The sequence below is a fragment of the Cyphellophora europaea genome, assembly GCF_000365145.1.
Source record: "Cyphellophora europaea CBS 101466 unplaced genomic scaffold supercont1.4, whole genome shotgun sequence".
NCBI classification, from domain to species: Eukaryota; Fungi; Ascomycota; class Eurotiomycetes; order Chaetothyriales; family Cyphellophoraceae; genus Cyphellophora; species Cyphellophora europaea.
The window spans coordinates 2,297,238-2,319,466 of NW_008481810.1; the positions used below are offsets into that span (position 1 = coordinate 2,297,238).

Genomic DNA, 22,229 nt, shown 5'->3' on the forward strand with positions numbered 1-22,229 from the left:
GGGGGGGTTTGTTTGCCAAGACTTTCACTGCCTGAGTTTTTCGGGATACGAAGGAATGAACAAACATTCATGGAAACAATCAATGACAATATCCACATACTGCGTCCTCTCAACATCGTATCAGCACTCATGCATATCGTAGCTCATATTTCGATCGCTCAACTCAGTAGTAGCCCTCAATAGGCCTCAATCTCGCCCTCTCCTCGGGCGTTCGCACGTCCGCATGACCTCCTCCGTTGCCCGAAGCCGGCCCAGCAGCACCACCACCGGTACTGACCCCAGTACCACCAGCACGATCCTGCTGCGCAGCCCACCTTACCCACCGTTTAACAGCCTTATCCACCATGCGCAGCCCCTTCCTGCTCGCCTCAATTTCAAACCACTCTTTATGCTCTCGTCCGCACGCCTCGCACGGCCCACTCGCCACGCGCTGATCCGCCAGTTCGAGGTGCACCAGCCGCTCGACGCGATGGATATGCGGACACTTCTTCGCGCCGGCGCTGCTGGAGCCCAAGGCTGACGAGGATTGATACGGGTAGTATCGCACCAGCGTGATGTCCTGGCCGCATTGTTTCGTCCACTGGCTCATGCGGCGGTGGACGTTGGCGGCGCGGCCTATCTTGAGCAGGACGGTGCGCTTGGGTTTCGACGGCTGAGAAGGGGCTGCGCGTACGGAAGCATAGCGCTTGAGCGTCTCGGATTGGCGGTGATGGTTGGCCGTAGAGTGGGATGGGAGATTGCGGCTGCGAGTAGACGTGGGTATGTCGGAGTCGGAGTCGGAGTCGTCGATGATAGAAGTGGCTGTCTCGTCGTCGGGCTTGGCAGCGGAGTCGGGGGTTAGCCAGAATATGTAGATGTAGCCCGCTTCGTTCAACGGCGAGATCGGTTTGCTGAGCTCGGCAAGGAGCATCGAGGTGGTTTGAGGTGACAGGCTCGAAGGGATCAGTGACAGAAGAGCCTGCGTTTGGGAGTGCGAGGGGGCAGTGCCGGGCTGATCGGGAGCGGCATCTAGATACGGCTTCGCTGGAGGTCGTTGTGACGCAGGAACGCTCGACGTTGAGGGATTGGACGGGACCGGTTTCCTCCGGATCTCTGAAGTTGGTCGGCCGGTGGGAACTTGCATTGGTGCGGGACTGCTGTAGGCACCAGAAGTGCCTGCAGGGCGTGGCCTAGGCCGTGGAGCAGGATCGTCTTCGTCGGCTCGAATGCAACAACTCCACGACGCTTTCACATTTGACCGTCCATAGCTGTATTCCTTCCGTTTTGGTGGCTTGGGCCGCACGTATTCCTCGGGGACGGTCATCAGAGGCCCTTGCATGTCGTGCCACCCGGAGGGGAGGGTATCCCGCTTTGTGAGACGTGGCTCGGGTCCATGGGATCGCCTCTTTTTCCTCTTACTGGAGACTTCGGAGTCTAAATCAATAACGCCAACCTTATCTGCCAGCGTGTCTATACTTGATTTTTCCTTCAATGTAAATAATGTCGTTCTCTGCTCGGCTTGAGCTGCGAGACTTTCGGCTTGATCTTTGTGTTGCCAGCAGTAGAATGCAGCGGCATCATCTTGATCGAGGACTGCTAACACACCACGGTCATTGCGAGAAGGTGAGGGGACAGGCGAGGACTTTGGAGAGGCTGCAAGGGCGCGTCGACAAGGTCGGCCACTTGCAGTAAGGCCCTTGCAGGTAGTAGCGGGATTTTTAGAATCTGCACGAGGAAGCAAGGATTCTGGGGTCCGTCCTGAGAAACTCATGTTGACTGCTTATCAGTGCTTTCCAGAAAGGTAGATGTGAAGATGCAGAGGGTTCAGAAAGGTAGTAATCAGGTTGGATGGCCGTGTACAGATCAGAACAGCAACCTCTCACCTTACGTGAGTTGTGCTCACATACATTTGATTAAAATTGTCATCTACAGCCAGACCACAGGCTGAGCGATGAGGTGAAGGACCGTCGATGACCGCTCAAACGGCCCGGCTACGGAAGCACACATCTAGGCAGGCCCAGTCAGTCAAAGAAGGTGGTTGGGTGAAAGCGCGTCTGAATGTTGAACGCTTGGGTGTGGCTGGCGAAGGCGGTGCAAGGCTGTGTATGGCGAGCTACAAGGCTGAGGCTGTGCCGGTGTGTGCTCGGGCTCGTGGGCATCGTGCCGATCGGCCCTTTCGACAGGAGAATATCAGTCTGAGAATGTCAGAGATGGCAGTAGGTCTTTCAAGAAACACATCACGTTGATGCGAATTGGAATTCGACAAGTACTGCCGTTATATGGCTGTGCCTCCCTGCTCCTAGCTGGCCATCACGAAAGTGTGGATGCCAAAGCCTATCTGCCTATCTGCGATGTTCATGACTCTTGTGAGATCTATCCCACAGGTTTGTGGCAACAGCTTCATGGTATAGCAGAGCTTTTCCTTAAAACCCCAACCCTCAAATCTCGACTTTTCGAATCACTTTTCCCCCGATTCCAAAGCCCCAAATAGCATATCCACCTAATGCTGAAGTGGTATCAAGAATCTCATATAAAATCATCAATAATCGTGCACGGTGGTCATCCACCCATTCATTAGTTCGTAACAATATGTTGGAAAGAGTTTCGGGAGGACACCGTATCGCACCGACCAAGATAGTCCGTCATGCTGGTTGGTAGTCACTCGTCCGAATATCGAATACACAGGTATTGGCTCAGTTTGCAGGCGGCACTGCCTGAGCATTAGGAAACAAAGAGTATGATGCCCTCGTATTGAGTCGACGTCCACTATTCAGTGTACTGGAGCGTTTTCGAGGAGCTGATTTCGCCGCCTGGGCGACGGAAGAACTGCGGTTCGGTACAGTGGGGACGCGGGAGGTAGACGCGCCTCTGTGATGGCTGATATCTGGCAGCTCCACGATCTTGTCTTCTGCTGCAGTGTCCTCGGCTTGTGGACCGACGGTCACAGTGTCTGAGCTAGAAACGCTGCCGCTGCCACTGGCAAGCATCTTTTTGTCATCTGGGGGCAGTGTCCCCTCATCCTCGATGCTCGCCAGCTGGCCGAAATCGCCTAACGAGGTACTGGAATTGGACGAGCGGTGAGTTGACATGATCGAGGATGCGATGGAGAGAATAATGCTTTCCTGAGAGCTCGATTTGCTGATGGGCGAACCCGGCTCTCGGCGCACGAAAGGCACCTTAAGACTGTCGTGCTTGTCAGAGTACTCTTCATAATCTAGTCCTCCAGCCACGCCATTCTCTGGTCGCGCAGCGTTGATGCCGAGACCTTGGAGGTTCATATCGGACTTGTAAGCTCGCATTGGCGGAGCAGGTAGCGATCCAAGGCTACTGAGTTGCATTGCACTAGCCGTCCGCTGAGGGCCAAAGTCGAAGGTTTGTGGCAGGTAGTCACTCTTGGTCATGCTCTCGCCTACCATGTCCATATCATCATCAACATCAAAGGCATGATCCCACGAGTAGTCGATGGCGTCCTCCCAGTCGTCAACATCAATCTTCTTGATGCCAACAGAGATGCGTTTCGAATTCCTGGCGGCAGATGGAGGAGACGCCAAGGTCCCTGCTGCTGAGCCAAATGTAGATCCTGGCGATGTGTCACAGTTTGATGGACTGCGGTGTCGAGAAGTCCGTTTTGCCTGAGGTAGTTGTTGGGGACGAATGCCTGCTGATAGTCTAGGCCTCGTAGGATCCAAAGCTTCGGCATCAGTAATGACTGGCGAACTCATCTCAGGACTTTGCGAAGGCACCTGAGGTAGTGGTGCAATTTTCATTGGCAAAGTTGAGTCATCGACAGTAGAGACAGCATGAACAACGGTAGGAGGCTGTGGCAACGGCTTGTCAAGCAGCTCCGAGTAGGTGAGCTGTCGTGGTGAGTTAGGAACGGTCGCAGCAAGTCCCGTCTCAGGTCCTGGTAACTTCCCTGGTGAAGGAGCCAGGTTGGCTGTAACCATCGGGGCTTCGTCTCCAGCGATGTCGGCCTGTGAATCTGCCATGAAGGGCTGATCTGTCTCAAGCTGGGGAGATCGAGTCGGCCAAGAGAAATTGTCCATTGACCGGGAGAATCTGACATCTGCTCCTAACGACGGCGGCATGGGGAGGTCCTTAGGGGGCGGCGCCGGCTTGGGCGGCGTCGACGGTAGTGAAGGGACAATGGAGAAGGTGGGGGACTGTGGTGTTGCAGAGGTTTGTTCAATTGATGGGGTCGAGGACGGCAAGTCTGCAACAGGGATGCCCTTGATTTCTTGTCCGGGTGCCTGGTCGGCTTGCAACGCACTGAATGAGTCTGCCAAATCGGTTTTGGCCGACTTGGTCAGATCCTGATACTGGGACTGGTTGGTGTGCGAGACGTGCTGGAAGTCAAAGGGACCAGAGATCTGAGGCCTGAACTCGCTCCTGCGGGACGAATGTAGATTTAACAAATGGCCAGCGGATCGGACGCGAGCAATTCCTGTACTCCGGCTGTCCTTGGGATCGTCCTGCTGGGTAGCCAGTACGTTGAACTTGCTTGTTTGGCGCCTCACCATCCGACTACCTTTGCTGAGGAAATGTTTGGACATTCTTTCAGAACGGGGAGGGCCGATCTCTGTCTCTTCCATGATGCTTTGACGAGATGATGGCCTGGTAGTTGTCTCTGTCGATGACTGATCGAAGGATCTGGCCCCCCCAGAAGGGACTGAGGAAAGAGTGTTGGTCCTGGAGCGGGTCCGTGTAGTGCTCGGCGGACTGTTCCCCATATGCTCTTTCACAAGCTCTGCCAGAGCCTGTTGAGAAGGTTCGGCCGATGATTTGCTGAACCATTCAGGCAGCATACTCTGTTTCTCACTTGGCTGTTTGGAGTGACCCGGTGTCCAAGTGAAACGACCCATGATATCCAGACCCTGTTCTGCCGAAGTCGACGATGGTGCAACGAAGCATTCGCGAGACTGATGAAAGGAGTGATGTGAATGGGGTTGGAAGGAGCGATCAAGGGAAGGACCGAAGCCTGCTATAGCAGGAGCAAAGGAATGAAGTCGCGTACGAAGGATGGCGGTTGCGAGTTGACGAACAGGAAGCGGTTGCGAGAGGTGATTTACAGGATGATGTACACAATTGTGGAGGGGGGCTGCCTTTTGGATAATAGAACAAACAGCTCGAGAGAAAGGCCTGGTAGGATATTCCTGGGGCGGATACGGAAAACAGAATAGTTATGATAGTGGAGCAGATGAGAGGGGCTGATATGGACAGACGGGCCCGATCATCTTCTCTGGGCCTCAGGACGCTGCATGGCCGAGTAGAAAGTGAAGCAGTGGGTATAGAGACCGAGCAAGACAAGGAAGGATCGGAGGGCAAAGCAACCCGGGCAGGGGCAGGGACAGGGGAGTGAGGCAGGGACAAGGGCTGGTATCTTTTTAGCGCGTTGAAGCAAACTGTGTAGAGGCAGAGCGAGTCCGACCTAGGTGAAGAGCAGCGGAGAGCGCAAGGGCGAGGAAGGACAGACTTGGGTCAGAAAGGGTAAGACAAGGGAACAGACTCGGCGGAGGCATAGTCAGGAAGGCTTCTAGCGCATCTAGTCAGGCACCAGAATGGTAGACGGTGCCGGCAACCAGGAGAAGGTTTTGATGAAGAGAGGCTTGGACACACGGACTAAGGGGCGTCGAGGGAGGTTGAGCGGTGGACCTTGGCGGCGGAGCATGGCGGACAGGGGTAGCCTGACGCCTTATGCAACGCTTATGCACGCTTCATGCTACTCCCAGCCTGGACCTTACCCGCTATCCTGGCTCTTCCGTCGGCCGCGAATGTCTAACCGCAATTACCATAACTCTCTGGAGCAGAGGACGTCACATCCCTGGCCCCTCTACAGAGTGCTCGCAAAGCACCACAGGGCAGACTCGTGCTCCAAATACCGGCCACCGAACGAGAAGAGTGGGCAACTCGTCCAACATCAACACCGGCGAGAATCTTGTGGTTTCGTCATGGGCTTCGGCTCGTCTTCAACGTCAGCCAACGTGACTGACGGCTCCGGGGCAGCATGTTTGACAACGCTTTCACTCTGACAGCTGTAACGACCACAGTGAGAGGCAGATTTGACGCTTCAGTCCGCCGCACTTGTAGCGGTATCTCTGAAACACTGACTTTACCCTGCTACAGTACATGGAGTCCACGCTTTCCCGAATGTGGATTCTATAACAACGCCGAGTTCAGCAGTTGGGCCCAATTCTTCTTCCACTCTCCACTGCTTTGGGCCACCTTTTAAATTTGCTTACCAGAATCGGTGGATACTGCCTGATCAGCGTAAAAGATTTGCACGGCGTCGCGGTCCTGCTCCCGTGGTCCACTACATTGTATTAGAGTAGCGTGTCGCCGATTCAGTTGGTGTCCCAGCATCGTGGTCTGTGGCCTCGCTTATTGGGACGCATATGAACCCCACGAACTGTTACGAGTACTCCGTATGGCATATCCGTGCCAGTCAGCCACCGCCAGTCACTCAGTGCCCACACTGAGCAAAGCTTTTGCGAGCGGTGTCTCGGTCAGGAGTATGGAGTGGCGACGAAGTAGTCGTCCCCAGCCTCCGTCGGTGTTATCGTTGCCGGTGCCTCTGCCACGGGGGATCAAGTGTTTCCTTTCACGCTACGGAGTACAGTTGCGAATAACGATGATCGCCCAGATTCGGGATCCAAAGTTGTGGTTGCTTCTCCAACTGGAGTGGGTTGATTCCGTCCCAGAGTCCTCAAACGTTTGCTTGGCCTCGAGCACTGCGTGCCATTCTTGTTATCTCTGGCTTCAGATGGCTTGACGACACTGCGCCCCAATCGTAGAAAGCGCGGATCACACGTCGATGGGGGTCTCAGTGCGTAGGGACGACTTTCTTTTGGGAGTTCCTCTTATCTACTATCACAGACATGACAGCTGCCAGATGCTCAGACTGCATTTTTCAGCACAGTATGGGCCGTGAGGGTCAGTCAGGGCATTGCCCACCAATAACATGCACCAGCTAAGTCGATTTGAGAAGACCGTGAGGCGCGAAATCCTTCGGCAGTCAGCTCCAACTTCGAGGACACTGTTGCCCACTGCCTCATTGTAACCAGTCGGTTCTCCCAAGCCCAGATACCCCTGTCTCACTGCTACTAACAAAGAGTGCTACGGAGTCCTCATGTACAGCATTGTTCTGGAGCACAGCTGCCAAGAATCAGACTCGTCCATGCGCACTGCTGCACAGCCAGGCTCTCGCGATTGCACCATCGCATCTCGCGAATGACCTCATGTTGGACTCCCAAGCTATCAACTACTGCACGCTGTCTCGAACCTCCTCGGAAGCACAATAGAGTTGCTCAGCCGCATTTCCGCATCTTCCCACGGCTGGGGTTCAGGAATTCGCGTGCAGAGGTTAATTTTACATTTCGATTTTGCCAGTGCATCCCCAGGCGACCGTCCGGGAGGGGATCTACAATACCGGCGCACCATCATTGGCCCGCCTACAGGTGTGTGTCTTGTATACTTTGCTATACCATGGCTGCCCGGAGGTGACTATTGAGAAGCATGCAAATTACTATTGCATTCATCTCCAGGGCATCGGCGATGAAGTTAGTTCCACCGTAACGTGTTCGTTCTTATGGTGGGGCGTAAAAAAGGATCTTCAGGTACAGTTCCTCACGCGTGGCCCGAGACATTTCTCTCGCAACCCAGCCCTCACGTGGGTCGATTACCTCATGCGACAGCGCTCGCGCATGGTTCCTGCAGTTGTCGGGCTTGGAAGTCCTATCTTAAAAGTCTGCCTTTTCAACAACCGTGGAGCTGATTTGATTACCTATGTCTCTTCATGTGAAGGCAAAATCCATCAGCCCTAGGTGGATGTTTCAGACACGCAACACGCAAAACCGCGAACAACCCAGCTTCTTGCATGGCGCCATTGGCCACTAGACACGCTACAGTCGGTGCAGTGCCGCCACCGCATCTGCCGGCGCCTCTCGCTTATATTGTCACAGACCAGGGCAACCTTGCCTGTACCTGCAGCTGAGGCACAAAGCCAGGAAGCGACGAACCCCGCTCTTGCGTCTCCAAGGAAGGCCCTGTACGCCTAGGAGCTACCGGTTTGACCGCTTCAAGCCTGCACGAACGACTTACTGCCGATACCAGACTGACAGCTCTAGGGTCTCCTAGCAGGAGCATCTACCGTCCAGCACCTCCTCACCGCTCCTCTTCCCAGTGGCATGGAAATGCCGAGCCGGCGGGATGGCGGGTAGCTCCTCCCTATACTTGCCGCTGTTGTACCCTGCATCGACTCGGCCAGAGCATGCATGGGCGCTGTCGACACCAACTCAAAGTTGGAGAGTATCTGCCGCAACCGTGGTATGATCCCCTGAGAAAAGTCTTCACACTCCATACAGCATAAAGCTGCCGACAGGCTGTTCTTGCCCCACTGTCATGCTACTGGCCACGCCGCACGCCCACCGTCGCCTTTCTTCACCCAGGTCCCGGCACAACTCGCTTATCAGTGACTTCGCCCCGACCACAATTTCCATTGACGAGCTGTCAACAAAGACTTGCACTTCCGCATGGACCCTTGACTATACTTACGTGAAGCACGACTCTTTCTCCATGCTGCCCTCCTCATCACACTGATGCATGCGTGATAGCTCCGCCCATGACCAGACGGTCATATTCCTGGCTCAACATTTATCATTCTGCATGCGTACCAGGCCATCTCGGCTTAACATACAATGATTGATTCATTTCTCCCGTAATCCGCCCCGAGATCTTCAGGCGCCCTACGTTCGTTACTCCAATGCCTACGCTGGGCCTCGGTGCGCAAGATGCTGCCTACCCCAGAAAAACACGGCCCGTGGATTCATGCAACCACCACAGCAGTACCGAAATTGACACGGTGCGCGTAGCATACTTGGCTACACTACCACTTACGGAGCACTACCTGGAATACGGCTAAAATCGCTCTGGAGCCCTGGCGACCTGGTGTTCTTGACGGCCAGTCCACCAATATACACCCCTGCATCAGTGCCATGTTCGTCTACTACAACTCGGTGTCGACAGGTACCAGGATGCTGCAGGTTCTATGACCAACAGTTCTCCCACCAGGAAATAGCGTCACCATGAATGTCGCTATGGCATGCTGCAGCCAGTGCTTGCTTCGAAGACAGGCATCACCGTCGGACAACCTGTTGGCTTGACCATCTCCTGTCTGAGTTGCGACAATGCACTCACCTTGCAAACGATGCTTCTCGGCCCGAAACCCAAGCTGGGCTGCAGCAACGTCTTAGCATGTAGCTGTACCGGAGACTGCACCGGAGACTGTAAGCAGCGAGGCACCTCGGGGACCATGATCGATTTCGGGGTCTTGTCGTACGTCCATCTCACGCCGCCACTGGGATAATTGCAGAAGTCCATCCCTGGGAAAACAGATTCAGGGCCGTGCATCCACGGCAAGCCGATCAATGCTGTGTGACCTGATCGACGCTGCCCCGCCACAAGCGGCACTCCTTATCAAGAAACCCCCACCATCTAATCTCCTAATTGCTTCTGCTTGCGCGAATCTTGGATTCCAATCTCCCCGAGGCCCCCTCCCCCAACTGTTCCGACGTAGCGATTGACAAGGGCCCTCATCTCAACCCACGTGCGTTCAACATGGTCCGGGAAGTCAGCATGGTTCGTCTGAGGCTCCGACAGTTTGGGCATGCACATGCGACGGGTTCCCGCGTTCGTTTCATCCTTCGTTTCGTAACAACAGATGCGGGATATCACACTGCGTCATTGCTTGCCTGCGACGGTTCGGACGCGGGACAGCGTCTGTTCCGCTTAGAACAGTGCACAGCTGTGACTACTCGGCAACGTATAGAGGTAGTGGAGGTGCATGATCGCCCCTTTCATCGGCAGACATCACATCCCTAGGCAGTAAAGCTAAGGCTAGAGGTACTTGTGAGTGCGGGTCCTCAACGCCTCGAACGGCGATGTGACTCTAGGTCGTCGTCGTCAAGCTTAGCTCGGCATCTCGGTTCAGGAGGCACGATGGCGCTGAACTACCACTACACAATAGGCGCGGCAAAGTATCAAAAGTCACGGCGCATGTTTCGCCGCGCCAGTGATGTGGCAGAGACTCTTCCTTGCCTCAGCTGCACTGTGATGCGCTTTCTTTGCGCAATGAGCAACCCCGGGCGCACTTCGCGGCGCAATCCGTACAAACCGGATAGCTGGTATTGCAACGACTTGTTCTCCAGATTCTTCCTCAGCGAAGACTAGTTGATGACATCTGATGCCAACCGCTCATTTTGCCAAGACCACCTCACTCGCGTTTCTGTGTGACATCACAGCTCCAATTCGACCACATTCACGCACCTTCCAGCGGCACCCATTCCATGTATGTGGCCATCTGCAACACTACCAACAAAGGCAACAATTCCACTCCGCCTCTCCCGCGGCATCTGGCTCGCGCGAGCCCCGGGGCCCATAGAGCTCAGGTGATATGGCCTATGACGAAAGCATGACCTCCCATCCCGCCGGAATTCACGCTCCGCGGCCACTCAGCAATCAGGTAAGACGCAGAAAAATGCTGCGATTCGCAGGGTGGGATTTTCGTACCCAGGATCAAGCGAGCCAGGCTCTGTAAGGTGAGGCTACGAAATAACGTGCGTAATAAGTGGATGGACTAGTGAAGGTGTTGGAATATAAATGCGGCGGTCGTAAGGCGAGGGCAGATTCCTAACATATCATCTCTTTTTGGACCGTCTACCGAGCCATTTCTACATCTCACATCTAAAGCTACTGTCGAAAGCAGGATCAGCAGCTAGCTTATCACACCAGACAAGTACATCATCTGAACTACCAAAACCCAACCCAAACCAAAACGCAACAATGCCCCGCGGCGCCGACTACGCAAACGAGGCCCCCCACTCCGACAACGCCGTCCCGGAAACCCACAACCTCACGCACGGCAGCGGGGGCAACACCACCGCCGACGCACCCCTAGGCAAGGAGCAGAAGACGGCGCCGATGCCAGAGGGCCTCAGCGAGGTCCACGACCACGTCATGAGCGGTGGGGGCAGCGGCGTGGCGCCCGGCACGATTGAGGGGAGTGGGAAGGGAGGACACGAGCCGAAGACGTTGGGGGAGGAGAAGGGGTTGGGCGGGAGCGTGCCGACTAGTGAGGCGAAGTGAAGGCCTCTCAATTAAATCTAAATGAAGAGCCAACCTGTGAAGTGGCCTCATTCAAGGTATTGCCTGTTTAGGGGTAAGGGTGGGTTTGTGGGGGGGGGGGGTGGTTCGAGGTTAGGGAATATAACTGCGGTTGGATGCCATTGGGACCATTAGTCGGGGCGATTGACTGGTTGAGTTGAGATGATGGTATTTGCTACTCTACGCTTGATGCCGTTTACAACCGCGTGGTGTGGGACGATCTATGTTATTATTGTCGACTCATATCCCACCCAGCACTCTCAGCAACCCAAGTATCTCTCAGCTTTCCTCGCCAAAAGGGTAGTTGAATTTGAGTAGCCCATTCAAGCCGCCTACCCAGCCATCGTCGCCCTCGGCGCCGCCTCTCGTCTGCCGCAGCACACACGGAATTCCGCCTCTCCATGCGTTGTCGTCCCCTTTCCTCAGTTCCTCTCCACTCACCCTCACTTCAGCGCCGACCCCTATGCCATGGCTCCTTCTTCGGCCGTCAATGCTCAGCTCAACCTCTCGCCCACGGTTCTTCTCACTGAGCTTCAACGTGATGGGCGTCGCGGCGGGCAGCACCAACGGCCGGAAACTTAGGCTTCGCGGACAGATGGGCGTCAGTAGCAAGGATGGCACCAGCGGGTGGATGATGCTCCCACCGCTGCTCAGGCTGTAGGCTGTGCTTCCCGTGGGTGTCGAAATGATCATGCCATCCGCGACCGCTTCTGTGAGGTAGCGGCCGCCCACGTAAACCTCGACGATGGCGAGATGCGGGTCCTTGCCTCGGTGAAGGATCACCTCGTTCATGGCATGCATGTCCCCTTTGGATTCGGCGTCGCCGTTGTCACTCTCCACCAGTCGCTGCCCGTTGGCGTCGAACACGCCAATTTGTAACCGCTGGCGAATCAAGACTTTGGCGCCACGGCTACGGCCGAGCGACTTACCACGCACCGAAGACCAGCCTGTCCGTGTGGTATTGGTCGTGCCACCGATCAGCGAGTCTCTCTCGGAGAGCGCACCGGAGACGTAGACTTCCCGAAAGGCGCGCTTGTACTCGCTGAACTTCCATTCGCCGAGGAAGCCGAGTGTACCCATGCCAAAGGAGAGGATGGGAGGCACTTGTGCGGCGGTGGCGAAGAGTGACGCTGCGTGCAAGATAGTGCCGTCGCCGCCAAAGGTGGTTATCAGGTCGACATGCTGGTGATAGACGCGAGGGGAGGTTGTGGACCCAGCAGCATAGATGGGAAACGGAAGCGCTGCGGAGACTTCGTCTGCGACGCTGGACTCGACTATGATATTGGTGGAGGGGTACGTCGAGTTGATGTGAGAGGCAAACTCGGTAAGCGCTGACGTGGTTTCAGGTGCACAATCCTTTTTGATGAGGAGGACATTGCGGGGAGGTGATGGCCATTCCAGAGACAGGAGGTCATTGTTGGAACGTTCCTGGTAGTGGACCGGCCGACGAGGTGGAAGAGTGTCTATGGCGTGAACTTCCAAGAGTCGTGTATGGGTGCTGAAGCTATGCCGAGCTTGTAGAGTAGTACCTGAAGACCATAGCGTTCGACATGAATGGCCGAGAGAAGAGCGTAGCTGGCTGACCAAGCATGTGATACTCATTACTGGTATCTGGGTACCCCAAATTCATTCTCCTCGGCAGGTCTATGAAGGCAGGCTATATCACATGCTGCCACTCGCAGGGAACACGCAAAGGCCAAATGATCTAGAATGCAAGAAACGCGATATATAGATTTGTTTGCCGTCAATATGAAGATAGTCGCGATGACATACATCAAGGCCGTCAATGGTTGATATGCAGCTACGGTGGAGTGTTGGCTCCATCCGACGCATCTATCCGCGAGGGCCGAAGTATCGACGATGCGATCACGCCCTCACTTGCTGCCTGCTGCCTTCACGTATCTGGCGCTACGGGCTGCCGGTTCAGCTTGTCAGCCGCAGCAACAATACTTCGTGCCCGCTGTTTTCCTGGTCTTGAAGTAGGTGTTGGCGCATCGGCTTTTACGGAGCTACGATTCTCTATTCATGTCATAGACCTACGCTTTCACCCGAATATTGCTAATCACTCCTCTCGCTACATCCCCTCCATACCGCGACGTGCGCACCCGAACTCGAATGCAGCATGGACGCAGATGGCTTGAAGAGACGTGTGCCTGAAGATGTGAAGACATCGGCCACAACCGTTGCAGACCATGCCACGTCTGCGCCGCAACCACACCCTGCTGGCGAAGTCAAGCATGGAGTCGGCATGGAGATATTGCGTGTGCTACTCTTCACGTCTTGGTTTCTTTGCGTCGGTACAAGCATCACCGTCACACAGCTTATCGGCTCGCCGCTGTATTACGTCAATAGAGATTATTATTATGCCTACATGGCTTTGACCAAGCAGTCATTCGGGATCCTGATTACCACGATAACTCAGTGGTTCAGTCCGACCGTCATCCGAGTCAGTTGGGACCAGAGTGTGAGAGGACAGCTGCACAAGACACCCGACGGTAGACTCGAGACCAGCTTTCCCGAGCGTATGATCCTCTTGTCCAACCACCAGATTTATACCGACTGGCTGTATTTGTGGTGGGCTGCATACACCGGCAGGATGCATGGACATATCTTTATCATGCTCAAGGAGTCCCTCAAGTACGTCCCTATCATCAGCCCTGGAATATTGTTCTATGGTTTCATATTCATGGCGCGCAAATGGACATCGGACCAGGGCCGCATTGCCTACCGTCTGCAGAAGCTGAAATCTCGTCATGGAGGTCCTTTGTCCGGGTCCGCCGGCCTCGATCCGATGTGGTTGCTCATCTTCCCTGAGGGCACTAATCTGTCGTCCAATACACGAAAGGCTAGTGTCAAATGGGCCAAGAAGCAGCAGATACCGGATTTGAAACATCAGCTCCTGCCTCGCAGTACTGGCCTCCAGTTTTGTCTTGAACAGCTCGGTGATTCGATCGAGTGGGTATACGACTGTACATTGGCATATGAAGGCGTGCCGTAAGTATACCATGGTGTTTCCTGTTTGCAGAACTAACCTGGCACAGGAAAGGCGAGTATGCCCCAGATTACTTCACGCTGCGCTCGATTTATTTCCAAGGACGACCGCCCAAGTCAGTCAACATGCATTGGAGGCGCTTTGCCGTTTCAAGCATTCCCGTCAAGGATGCCGACGGATTTTCGGAATGGCTGCTTGCACGCTGGAAGGAGAAGGACGAATTGCTTGAAACGTTCTACAATACGGGCAGATTCCCCGTCGATGCGGTGCAGGATGGCGCCAAAGACGGTGGCTACATCGAGACAGAGGTCAGATTGCAGCGTTGGGTCGAGATTGGACAGATCTTTGTGGTGCTCGCCGCCCTGGCTCTGGTATCCAACGTGTTGACCAAGCTTTACGAAATGCTATTCTCTAGATGAGACGGAGCTCAGACAGCGATTGTCAGAATTAGGCACAAAGTTTTGGTTATGAGCCACACGAGGCCCTTGAAGACCTTGGAAGAATCCGACAAGAGACTCATATTACTCATGGTGATCAAATAAATCTTCTTTTCCGCTCGTAATTGCCCGGTGATATGGTCAGCCTTGCGAGGCTGAAAGTTTTTTGGTGTTTTCAAATGCCAACCGAACCCCAACCGCACCACATGAACAATGCCTTATTGACACGTTTGCGCAGACGCGCCAGGCCATATTCTTACCGCGCCAAATTCGACTGCGAAACTCTCCATAGCTTCTGTGCTATCAACACACTGATCCCTCCTCCGAATCATGAGCTGCTAGTCTATCCATCCGTGCAGCTTCCCGGCATCATCCTCATCCGCGATTCTCTTCTGGCCTTCCTCTCTTACCGGCACAAATGGCTGCGGTGGGGCGCGCAAGCGCCAATGGCGACCAAAACGGGGGCCTCGCTGCAAAGACTCGTTTCTCCGATATCCCTACCATACTCGATGTCCCCGTCGCAGATGCAGGTGGAGAGGCTGTCGAAGTCCATCTTGGAGAACATTTGGACGACCCGACCGAGCTGTGCCAACTGCTTGAAAATGAGAGAGCATCAAAGAGTCTATGGATCACTATTGCCTTAGCATACGCGAAACAATTACAGCTCGATCACGCACTCGGAATACTCTATAGCGGTCTATCTACGCTTGCCTCGAAGGACCGTCTCAACCTGCTATCTGGTCTTGCTTGGCTACAACTGCTGAAGAGTAGGCAAGCACCCCGTATCAAGCCCAGCAACAATCCCTCGGCAGATGTCAAGTTGAAAGATGACTATCTCAAGGATGCCACCATGACGCTCAATGAAGCCGGCCGCATCAACCCTGGATTTCCTCCTCTTCTGCTTACCAGAGGTGTACTATTCCTTTTACGAGCCGCCCTGGTATCCTCAACACGGCCCAGTGCTGAAGGCGAGCGAGCCGACTGGTTGAAGCAGGCGCTCCGAAGTTTTGAAGATGCGCTGCGTGCGTCTGACAACCGAAATGTGATGGCGATGCTCGGAAAAGCAAGAGTGCTGTACATGCAGAACCGATATCAGCAGGCTCTTGAATCATATCAGAAAGTCCTCTCCCGGATGCCATCGATGAGCGATCCTGATCCGCGGATAGGAATTGGCTGCTGTCTGTGGCAGCTTGGTTTCCACGACCGGGCCAGCAAAGCATGGGAACGATCGATCGAGCTGAATCCCGAGTCTAAGGTCGCACACGCACTCTTGGGTGTTTACTACCTTCGAGAGAGCGCAAAATATCCTGCTTCGAATCCGAACTTCGACAAACTGTACAGGAAGGCCATGCTCGAGCACATCAATAAGGCATACAAGATTGACAAGTCCTTCCCCATCAGCTGTGCCGTCTTTGCCAGTTATTTCCTCCTCAGCAATCGATTCGAGGCTGTGGAGCCACTGGCTCGGAACGCAATCGAGAAGACCGATGTCAATTCGATTGCCAGTGACGGATGGTTTCTACTAGGGCGAAAAGAGCACAATATGGATGACCTCGAGAAAGCGATGGACTATTACAGCCGTGCTGATGCTGCAAGAGGTGGTCCTGGCATCGGTCGAGGCTATACGCCTGCAAAATTCGGCCAAGTCCAAGTAGCGATCCGACGGGGACAGGACTTCGAGGTGTCCAAGAGTACTCTTGAGTCCCTGAGCGGTCCAAAGAGCATCGAAGCTAGCACTTTGTTAGGACTTCTGACGGCGGAACAATACTTCACACTCCTAAAGACCCTTCCTGCATTTGCTAGCGAAGGTAGCAAGGAAGCCAAAGACCGCCAGTACGCTCAAATGCTCTGCAAGCAGGCGATCAAGCTGCTTGAGAACGTCCGCAAGACCTGGCGGGAAAGCAAGACGGATGACAGTGCAACGCAGAACTCAAAGAAGGATGAAACGATTCTGCTGTACCTGGCAAAGCTGTACGAGCAGGACGATCCGACTCAGAGTGTCAAGTGTCTTGATGAGGTCGAGCAACTGCAGTTTGAGAAGATTCCCGAGGATGAGCAACCGCCTGCAGATCTGGACGATGATCTGCGTCTACAACAATTGAGAGAGAACTTGCCTCCGTCATTGCTCAACAACCGCGCTTGCCTCTATTATGGAGCTGGAGACTACAGTGCGGCCCGTGAGATGTTCCAGATTGCTCTGAATGCCTGCAGCAAACTGTCACAGAAGCAGCAGACGGAGAAAGAGATGGCCGCGGAAGGCAACATGCACGAGGATGATATCGATGATACCGACACCGATGCATTGCTCACCACGATCTCCTACAATTTGGGGCGTACTTTGGAGGCGCTAGGCCTGATCGAAGAAGCCCAGAAGACATACGAGATGCTGCTTTCTCGTCATGGAGACTACACTGAGGCCAAGGCTCGTTTGGCATATACTGCTTTGGTGACATCGCCGCGTGAAGATGGTCCGAAGAAAATGTCGCAGCTCTACAATGAGGAGTCTGGCAACATTGATGTTCGCGCTCTGATGGGTTGGTTCTATCACGGCTCCAAGAAAAAGACTGCAAACGTCGCGGAGGACAACGAGTACCGCCAGTACAAGCACACACTTCAGAACCATGACAAACACGACCTCTACTCACTTACTGGCATGGGCAACGTACACCTGGCCATCGCTCGCGAGATGCCACGCAATAATGATGCCGAGAAGGAGAAGCGCAGCAAGCAGTACAGCAAAGCGTACGAATTCTTCGACAAGGTCTTGCAACTTGACCCGAAGAATGCTTATGCGGCACAAGGTATTGCCATCATGCTCTGTGATGACAAGAAGAATTACTCGGACGCACTCCAAATATTTGCCCGCGTCAAAGACACGGTACGCGATGTTTCTGTCCTCACCAACCTGGGTCACGTCTTCACCGAGCTTCGACAGTATCCCAAGGCCATCGAAAACTATGAGCTCGCACGTGAGATTGACGAAGCCGCTCGTGGCGAGCATTCCAATCCGCAGTTGCTCGCCTGTCTCTCCCGCGCTCACTCAATGAAGGCCAAGGCTGATAAGTCGATTGTCGGGCACAATGTTTCGCTTGCCTACATGAAATCTGCTCTCGCCTCTCAAGCTGATTCTCCACATCTACGCTTTAATGTCGCCTTCATCCAGTTTCAGATCGCTCAACTCGTCAACACTGCCAAGGAGACCGATCGGACGCTTGACGATGTAGAGGCAGCGATCGCTGGTCTCGACGCGGCAATCGAGACTATGGAGGATGTTGCGCAGCACAAAAATCCTCCCTATCCGCGGACAGCCTTGGAGCAACGTGCGGCCATGGGTCGCAACACCGTCAAGAAGCAGCTCGAACGTTCCAAGGCATCACAAGCGGACTATGAGCGTAACAATGCTAGCAAGCTCGCGGAAGCCAAGCGCAGACGTGAAGAAGAGCTCGCTCGACGTGAAGCTGCTCTTGCCGCTCAGAAGGAAGAGCAGGAAGAACGCAAGCGAAAGGTGGAAGAAGAGAGAGCAAAAATGCTGGCTGAGGCGGAGAGAAGAAGTGAGCAAGCTCGCGCCGAGGCTGTGGCGAGAGAAGCGCTAGAGTGGACGGAAGATGAAGAGACTGGAGAGAGAGTCAAGCGCAGGGAAAAGGAACGCAAAGCACGCAGTGCAAAGTCGAAGAAGAGAAAGGCGCGGGAAGAAGTCGAAGATGGTTTCATCGAAGACGACGAAGACGAGGGTCGCAGTGAGCGCACCGTGTCCCGCACGCCTGCTTCGGATTCCGAGGACGAGGGCGATGCAGACAAGGCTGAGAAGGAAGAGCGGCCGAAGAAGAAACGACGCCGTCTCGAGCGCAAGGGTGGCCGGAAGGAGAAGGCAGCACCGACGCCAAAGAAGAGTAACAGCAAGTTCAAGTCTGATGAGCGCATCGTTGACTCGGATGAGGATGAAGTCGCCGCTGCAACGCCGACCAGTGATGCGGACGAGGACATGCCTGATGCCGATACTCCGCGGAACGGTGCCCGGGCTGACACGCCAGTCAACGGCGCAGCCAATGATGACGAGGACGACGAAGTCGTGCAGAAGCCTCGTCCGAAGCAGCGGAAACAACATCGTCTGATTGCCGATGACGACGACGATGAGGACGAAGAGGGCAATGCACATCTGGCAGCAGCTGCAGCGGCGGCTGTTGCGGCGGATGACGATGACGAGGAGTAAGGCTTCTCGCAATTCCAGCTTAGCGAGATTCCAGATTCCAGATTCCTGCGTAGGTGTGGACCCAAGAGGGTTCGGCGGATGGGAAAAGGGTGATGGGCGAAAAGGCCAAGGCCATTGCATTGTATCATTAGCAAAGGCCAAGAGCATCAATCTAGGTCTCGAAGGGTCTGTTTTCGCATCAATGGTTACCGCTGCGAATGCCCTTGATTCACGATCTGAGTGTGTGCTCGGCCAGATAAGGCGGCTACAGTCTTTCTGGAGGCAGGGTCGCAGTATCCGACGGGGCTGTTTCCCGAACAAAGTAGCTTGTCGACTTTTTGTTGAAGCGTATCGTGGAGTGTAATAATCCCTGGAACAGTCGAGGGGCGTGATTGGATCCCGCGATACGAGGATTCATGCTGGTCGCCTCGAACTTTATCTGCACTCTTCGTGACAACCTGGACGACGTGACGGACATTGGGGACGCATCGGGCGAAGCAATCCTCTTGCCATCATCGAGGTCGCATAATTTGTTCATCAACATACTCGAGCTCGCTTCTAGACTTCCCCAAGGACCACCCGCGACGAGAGCACGGAGATGGAAAGCGAGGGCTATCTCTTGGCCTCTAAGCGTGGCTCGAGATTGGGGATCGCTGTTCGGTACGCGACACCAACAGCTCGGGACACGGCCCGAACATAGAAATCCCTTATCTCGAGGATGCCATTCTTCAGCGCGCGCGCTCATCGCCGTAGGCGTTTGCTCGGCGTTTCTCCAAATGTTTATATCGCGTCTTCCTCGGCACACCGCCCCGAGCATAAAGCTGCGCTTCCGCCCCCTCTCACAGAATCCATCACGGCTGGCGTAACGCGGCATCTCAACACCTCAGCACAATGGCAGCGACGACTACAGATCAAGATTCCCTGAAGGACGCCAAAATGTCAGCGTCCGAGGTCAAAGTGGACGTGCTCCAGGCCACGACACAGTCCTGGAGCGACGCCGACGAGAAGAAACTGGTCCGCAAAATGGACCTGAGGATCTTCCCCATCATGATCATCCTGTTTATTCTCAACTTCATCGACCGCAACAATTTCGCCAACGCTCGCCTCAAGGGTCTGGAGGAGGACTTGAACCTGACCGATGTTCAATATCAGACCTGTATCTCCATCCTGCTGGTGGGATACGTCGCCATGCAAATTCCATCAAATATGTTTTTGACTGTCATCCCACGGCCGAGCTGGTACCTCTGCGCTTGTGTTGCCACCTGGGGCTTGATCTCTGCCGCGACTGGCGCGATTCAGAATGCTACAGGGGCGATTTTGTGCCGCTTCTTCCTTGGTTGTGTCGAGGCTAGTTTCTTTCCTGGTTCACTCTACGTAAGTTCCTCGGCAAATACCCGTCAACCAATTCAAGACCACCACTCTCCCTCAACCGGCTTCAAGCGTGTGCACTGATTCACAATGTATAATGCAGTTCCTGAGTCGCTGGTACACCCGTTCGGAGATGCAGCTGCGCGTCACCATCCTCAATGCCGGAAACCTGTCGGCACAAGCTTTCGGTGGTTTGATTGCTGCCGGAATCCTCAGTGGCATGGAGGGAGATCTGGGGCTGAGATCCTGGCGTTGGCTCTTCATAGTGGAGGGAGCGGTAACCATTGCATTTGCGGCGATTGCCGTCTTCATCCTTCCCGACTATCCAGCAACCACCTCCTGGCTATCTGTTGAGGAGAAGCAGATTGCACAGGGACGATTGGCCCTCGACGCTGGCCTTGCTGCCGATGACTTTACCGGCGAGGACATCTCGGCATTCACAGGACTGAAGATGGCGGTGAAGGACCCAAAGACCTGGCTTCTTGGTCTCACTTACCATGCGACCATCATGGGGTTGAGCGTAAGTCGTGCTGTTCCCACCCCGTAAATGCCAACACTAACCCGCCCAATCCAGTTCGTTTTCTTCTTCCCCACCATCACCCAGGCTTTGGGCTACAACACCACGAGCACCTTACTGCTCACGGCACCGCCCTGGATCTGGGCAATGCTCGTGTCACTCCCCAACGCCTGGCACGCCGACCGCACGGGCGAGCGCTTCCTGCACTACCTAGGTCCTGCCCTCACCTGCATCACTGGCTACATCATCTCCGCCACGACCACGACCACCGCCCCCCGTTACGTCGCCATGTTCATGATGACAACGGGCTTCGCGTCCGGCTTCGTCATCCTCGCGTGGATCTCCAACACCATCCCGCAGCCAGCGGCCAAGAAGGCCGCCGCCATCGCCATCGTGAACTCCATGGGCAATATCGGCAGTATTCCTGGCTCGTATATCTGGCCCAGGAGCTATGGCCCGCTATACGTCAAAAGCTTTGGGGCGGAGATTGCCATTTTGGGCTTCGCGTGTTGTATGGCGCTCGTGCTGAGGTTTTACCTGAAGAGAGAGAACCAGAAGCTGGATCGTGAGGAAGGGAGAGTGGGTATTGGTGCCGATGGCAAGGCTGTCGAAGTTGAGGCCGCTGCTGGGACGGGCCAGAAGGGGTTCAGGTACCTTTATTGAGTTGCGACTGGCCTTGCCGTAAGTCGACATATAGCAGTCAGAGAGGTCCAGAAGCACGCATCCTCACGTGTCGTCCAACTCTATACTCTGAGACGGCTTTTGATCTATGACGGCCTTTCATCCAGACTAGTGGACACTACCACGCCATCACGCCCCCCTCCCCTTCTCCACCATCCCCTTCAACCTCCCCATCTCCCCACCCATCCACGCCATGACCGCCACCAGATCCGCACCACAATTCACAAACTCCCACCCCTGCTCCCACCTGGACCCAGCCTCCTCAGCACTCAGCGCAAAATGCCCCACAAACTTCCCCTTCTCCTTTCCGACCCTCAACACCTTCGCAATCGCCTCCTGCACCTCCGGCGTCTTGGCATGATCAAACGCCACAAACCCCATCGAGCTCGCCAGATCATTCGGCCCCACAAACAACATGTCCAACCCTTGCACGCTGGCAATCGCCTCGATATTCTCCACCGCCGTCCGCGACTCGATCTGCACGCACACCATGACCCCATCATTCGCGCCCATGTAGTACTCCCTGGGCCCCGGTCTCCCGTCGAAAGCGTGGTGCGCAAACATGGCGCCCGCGCCCCGATTCCCCCTTGGCCACCGGGGGCCGGGATACTTGCAGGCGCGCACGACGGCCTCGGCCTGCTCGGGCGTCTCGCACATGGGCACCATGACGGCGTGGCAGCCGGCGTCGAGGGCGCGCTTGAGCTGCCAGTGCTCCGAGGCCGGGACGCGCACGATGGGCGAGACGCCCGCGGAGGAGACGGCCGAGACGGCGAGGTGCATGGCGGCATCGTCGATGTCGCCGTGTTCGGTGTCGATTAGGACCCACTGTTGGAGTGTTAAGGGGGAAGGGGGGCGGGGGTTAGGGACTGGGATTGGCAGTAGATGGGGGAGAAGATGGGGGTGCAAACG

The 22,229-nt window shown here is 55.0% G+C and overlaps 8 protein-coding genes across 8 annotated transcripts; 4 read left to right on the top strand and 4 right to left on the bottom strand.

Moving 5' to 3' along the window:
• Positions 1 to 163: 163 nt before the first annotated feature.
• On the bottom strand, positions 164 to 1,750 carry HMPREF1541_05111 (uncharacterized protein; the record flags this gene model as incomplete). Its single annotated transcript, XM_008719452.1, has 1 exon — positions 164 to 1,750. One exon carries the CDS (start codon positions 1,748 to 1,750, stop codon positions 164 to 166), a length of 1,587 nt encoding a protein of 528 aa, XP_008717674.1.
• Positions 1,751 to 2,672: 922 nt separating this feature from the next.
• Positions 2,673 to 4,571, bottom strand: HMPREF1541_05112 (uncharacterized protein; the record flags this gene model as incomplete). Its single annotated transcript, XM_008719453.1, has 1 exon — positions 2,673 to 4,571. The coding sequence occupies one exon, from the start codon at positions 4,569 to 4,571 to the stop codon at positions 2,673 to 2,675; it is 1,899 nt and encodes a 632-aa protein (XP_008717675.1).
• A 6,244-nt stretch (positions 4,572 to 10,815) lies between these two features.
• Positions 10,816 to 11,118, top strand: HMPREF1541_05113 (uncharacterized protein; the record flags this gene model as incomplete). The annotated part of the gene is made up of 1 exon (XM_008719454.1): positions 10,816 to 11,118. One exon carries the CDS (start codon positions 10,816 to 10,818, stop codon positions 11,116 to 11,118), a length of 303 nt encoding a protein of 100 aa, XP_008717676.1.
• A 297-nt stretch (positions 11,119 to 11,415) lies between these two features.
• On the bottom strand, positions 11,416 to 12,738 carry HMPREF1541_05114 (uncharacterized protein; the record flags this gene model as incomplete). The annotated part of the gene is made up of 1 exon (XM_008719455.1): positions 11,416 to 12,738. One exon carries the CDS (start codon positions 12,736 to 12,738, stop codon positions 11,416 to 11,418), a length of 1,323 nt encoding a protein of 440 aa, XP_008717677.1.
• A 520-nt stretch (positions 12,739 to 13,258) lies between these two features.
• On the top strand, positions 13,259 to 14,547 carry HMPREF1541_05115 (uncharacterized protein; the record flags this gene model as incomplete). The annotated part of the gene is made up of 2 exons (XM_008719456.1): positions 13,259 to 14,130; positions 14,178 to 14,547. 2 exons carry the CDS (start codon positions 13,259 to 13,261, stop codon positions 14,545 to 14,547), a joined length of 1,242 nt encoding a protein of 413 aa, XP_008717678.1.
• A 436-nt stretch (positions 14,548 to 14,983) lies between these two features.
• Positions 14,984 to 18,775, top strand: HMPREF1541_05116 (uncharacterized protein; the record flags this gene model as incomplete). The annotated part of the gene is made up of 1 exon (XM_008719457.1): positions 14,984 to 18,775. One exon carries the CDS (start codon positions 14,984 to 14,986, stop codon positions 18,773 to 18,775), a length of 3,792 nt encoding a protein of 1,263 aa, XP_008717679.1.
• An 870-nt stretch (positions 18,776 to 19,645) lies between these two features.
• On the top strand, positions 19,646 to 21,302 carry HMPREF1541_05117 (uncharacterized protein; the record flags this gene model as incomplete). The annotated part of the gene is made up of 3 exons (XM_008719458.1): positions 19,646 to 20,128; positions 20,226 to 20,642; positions 20,697 to 21,302. The coding sequence occupies 3 exons, from the start codon at positions 19,646 to 19,648 to the stop codon at positions 21,300 to 21,302; spliced, it is 1,506 nt and encodes a 501-aa protein (XP_008717680.1).
• A 147-nt stretch (positions 21,303 to 21,449) lies between these two features.
• On the bottom strand, positions 21,450 to 22,100 carry HMPREF1541_05118 (uncharacterized protein; the record flags this gene model as incomplete). Its single annotated transcript, XM_008719459.1, has 1 exon — positions 21,450 to 22,100. The coding sequence occupies one exon, from the start codon at positions 22,098 to 22,100 to the stop codon at positions 21,450 to 21,452; it is 651 nt and encodes a 216-aa protein (XP_008717681.1).
• Between the last annotated feature and the right edge of the window lie 129 nt (positions 22,101 to 22,229).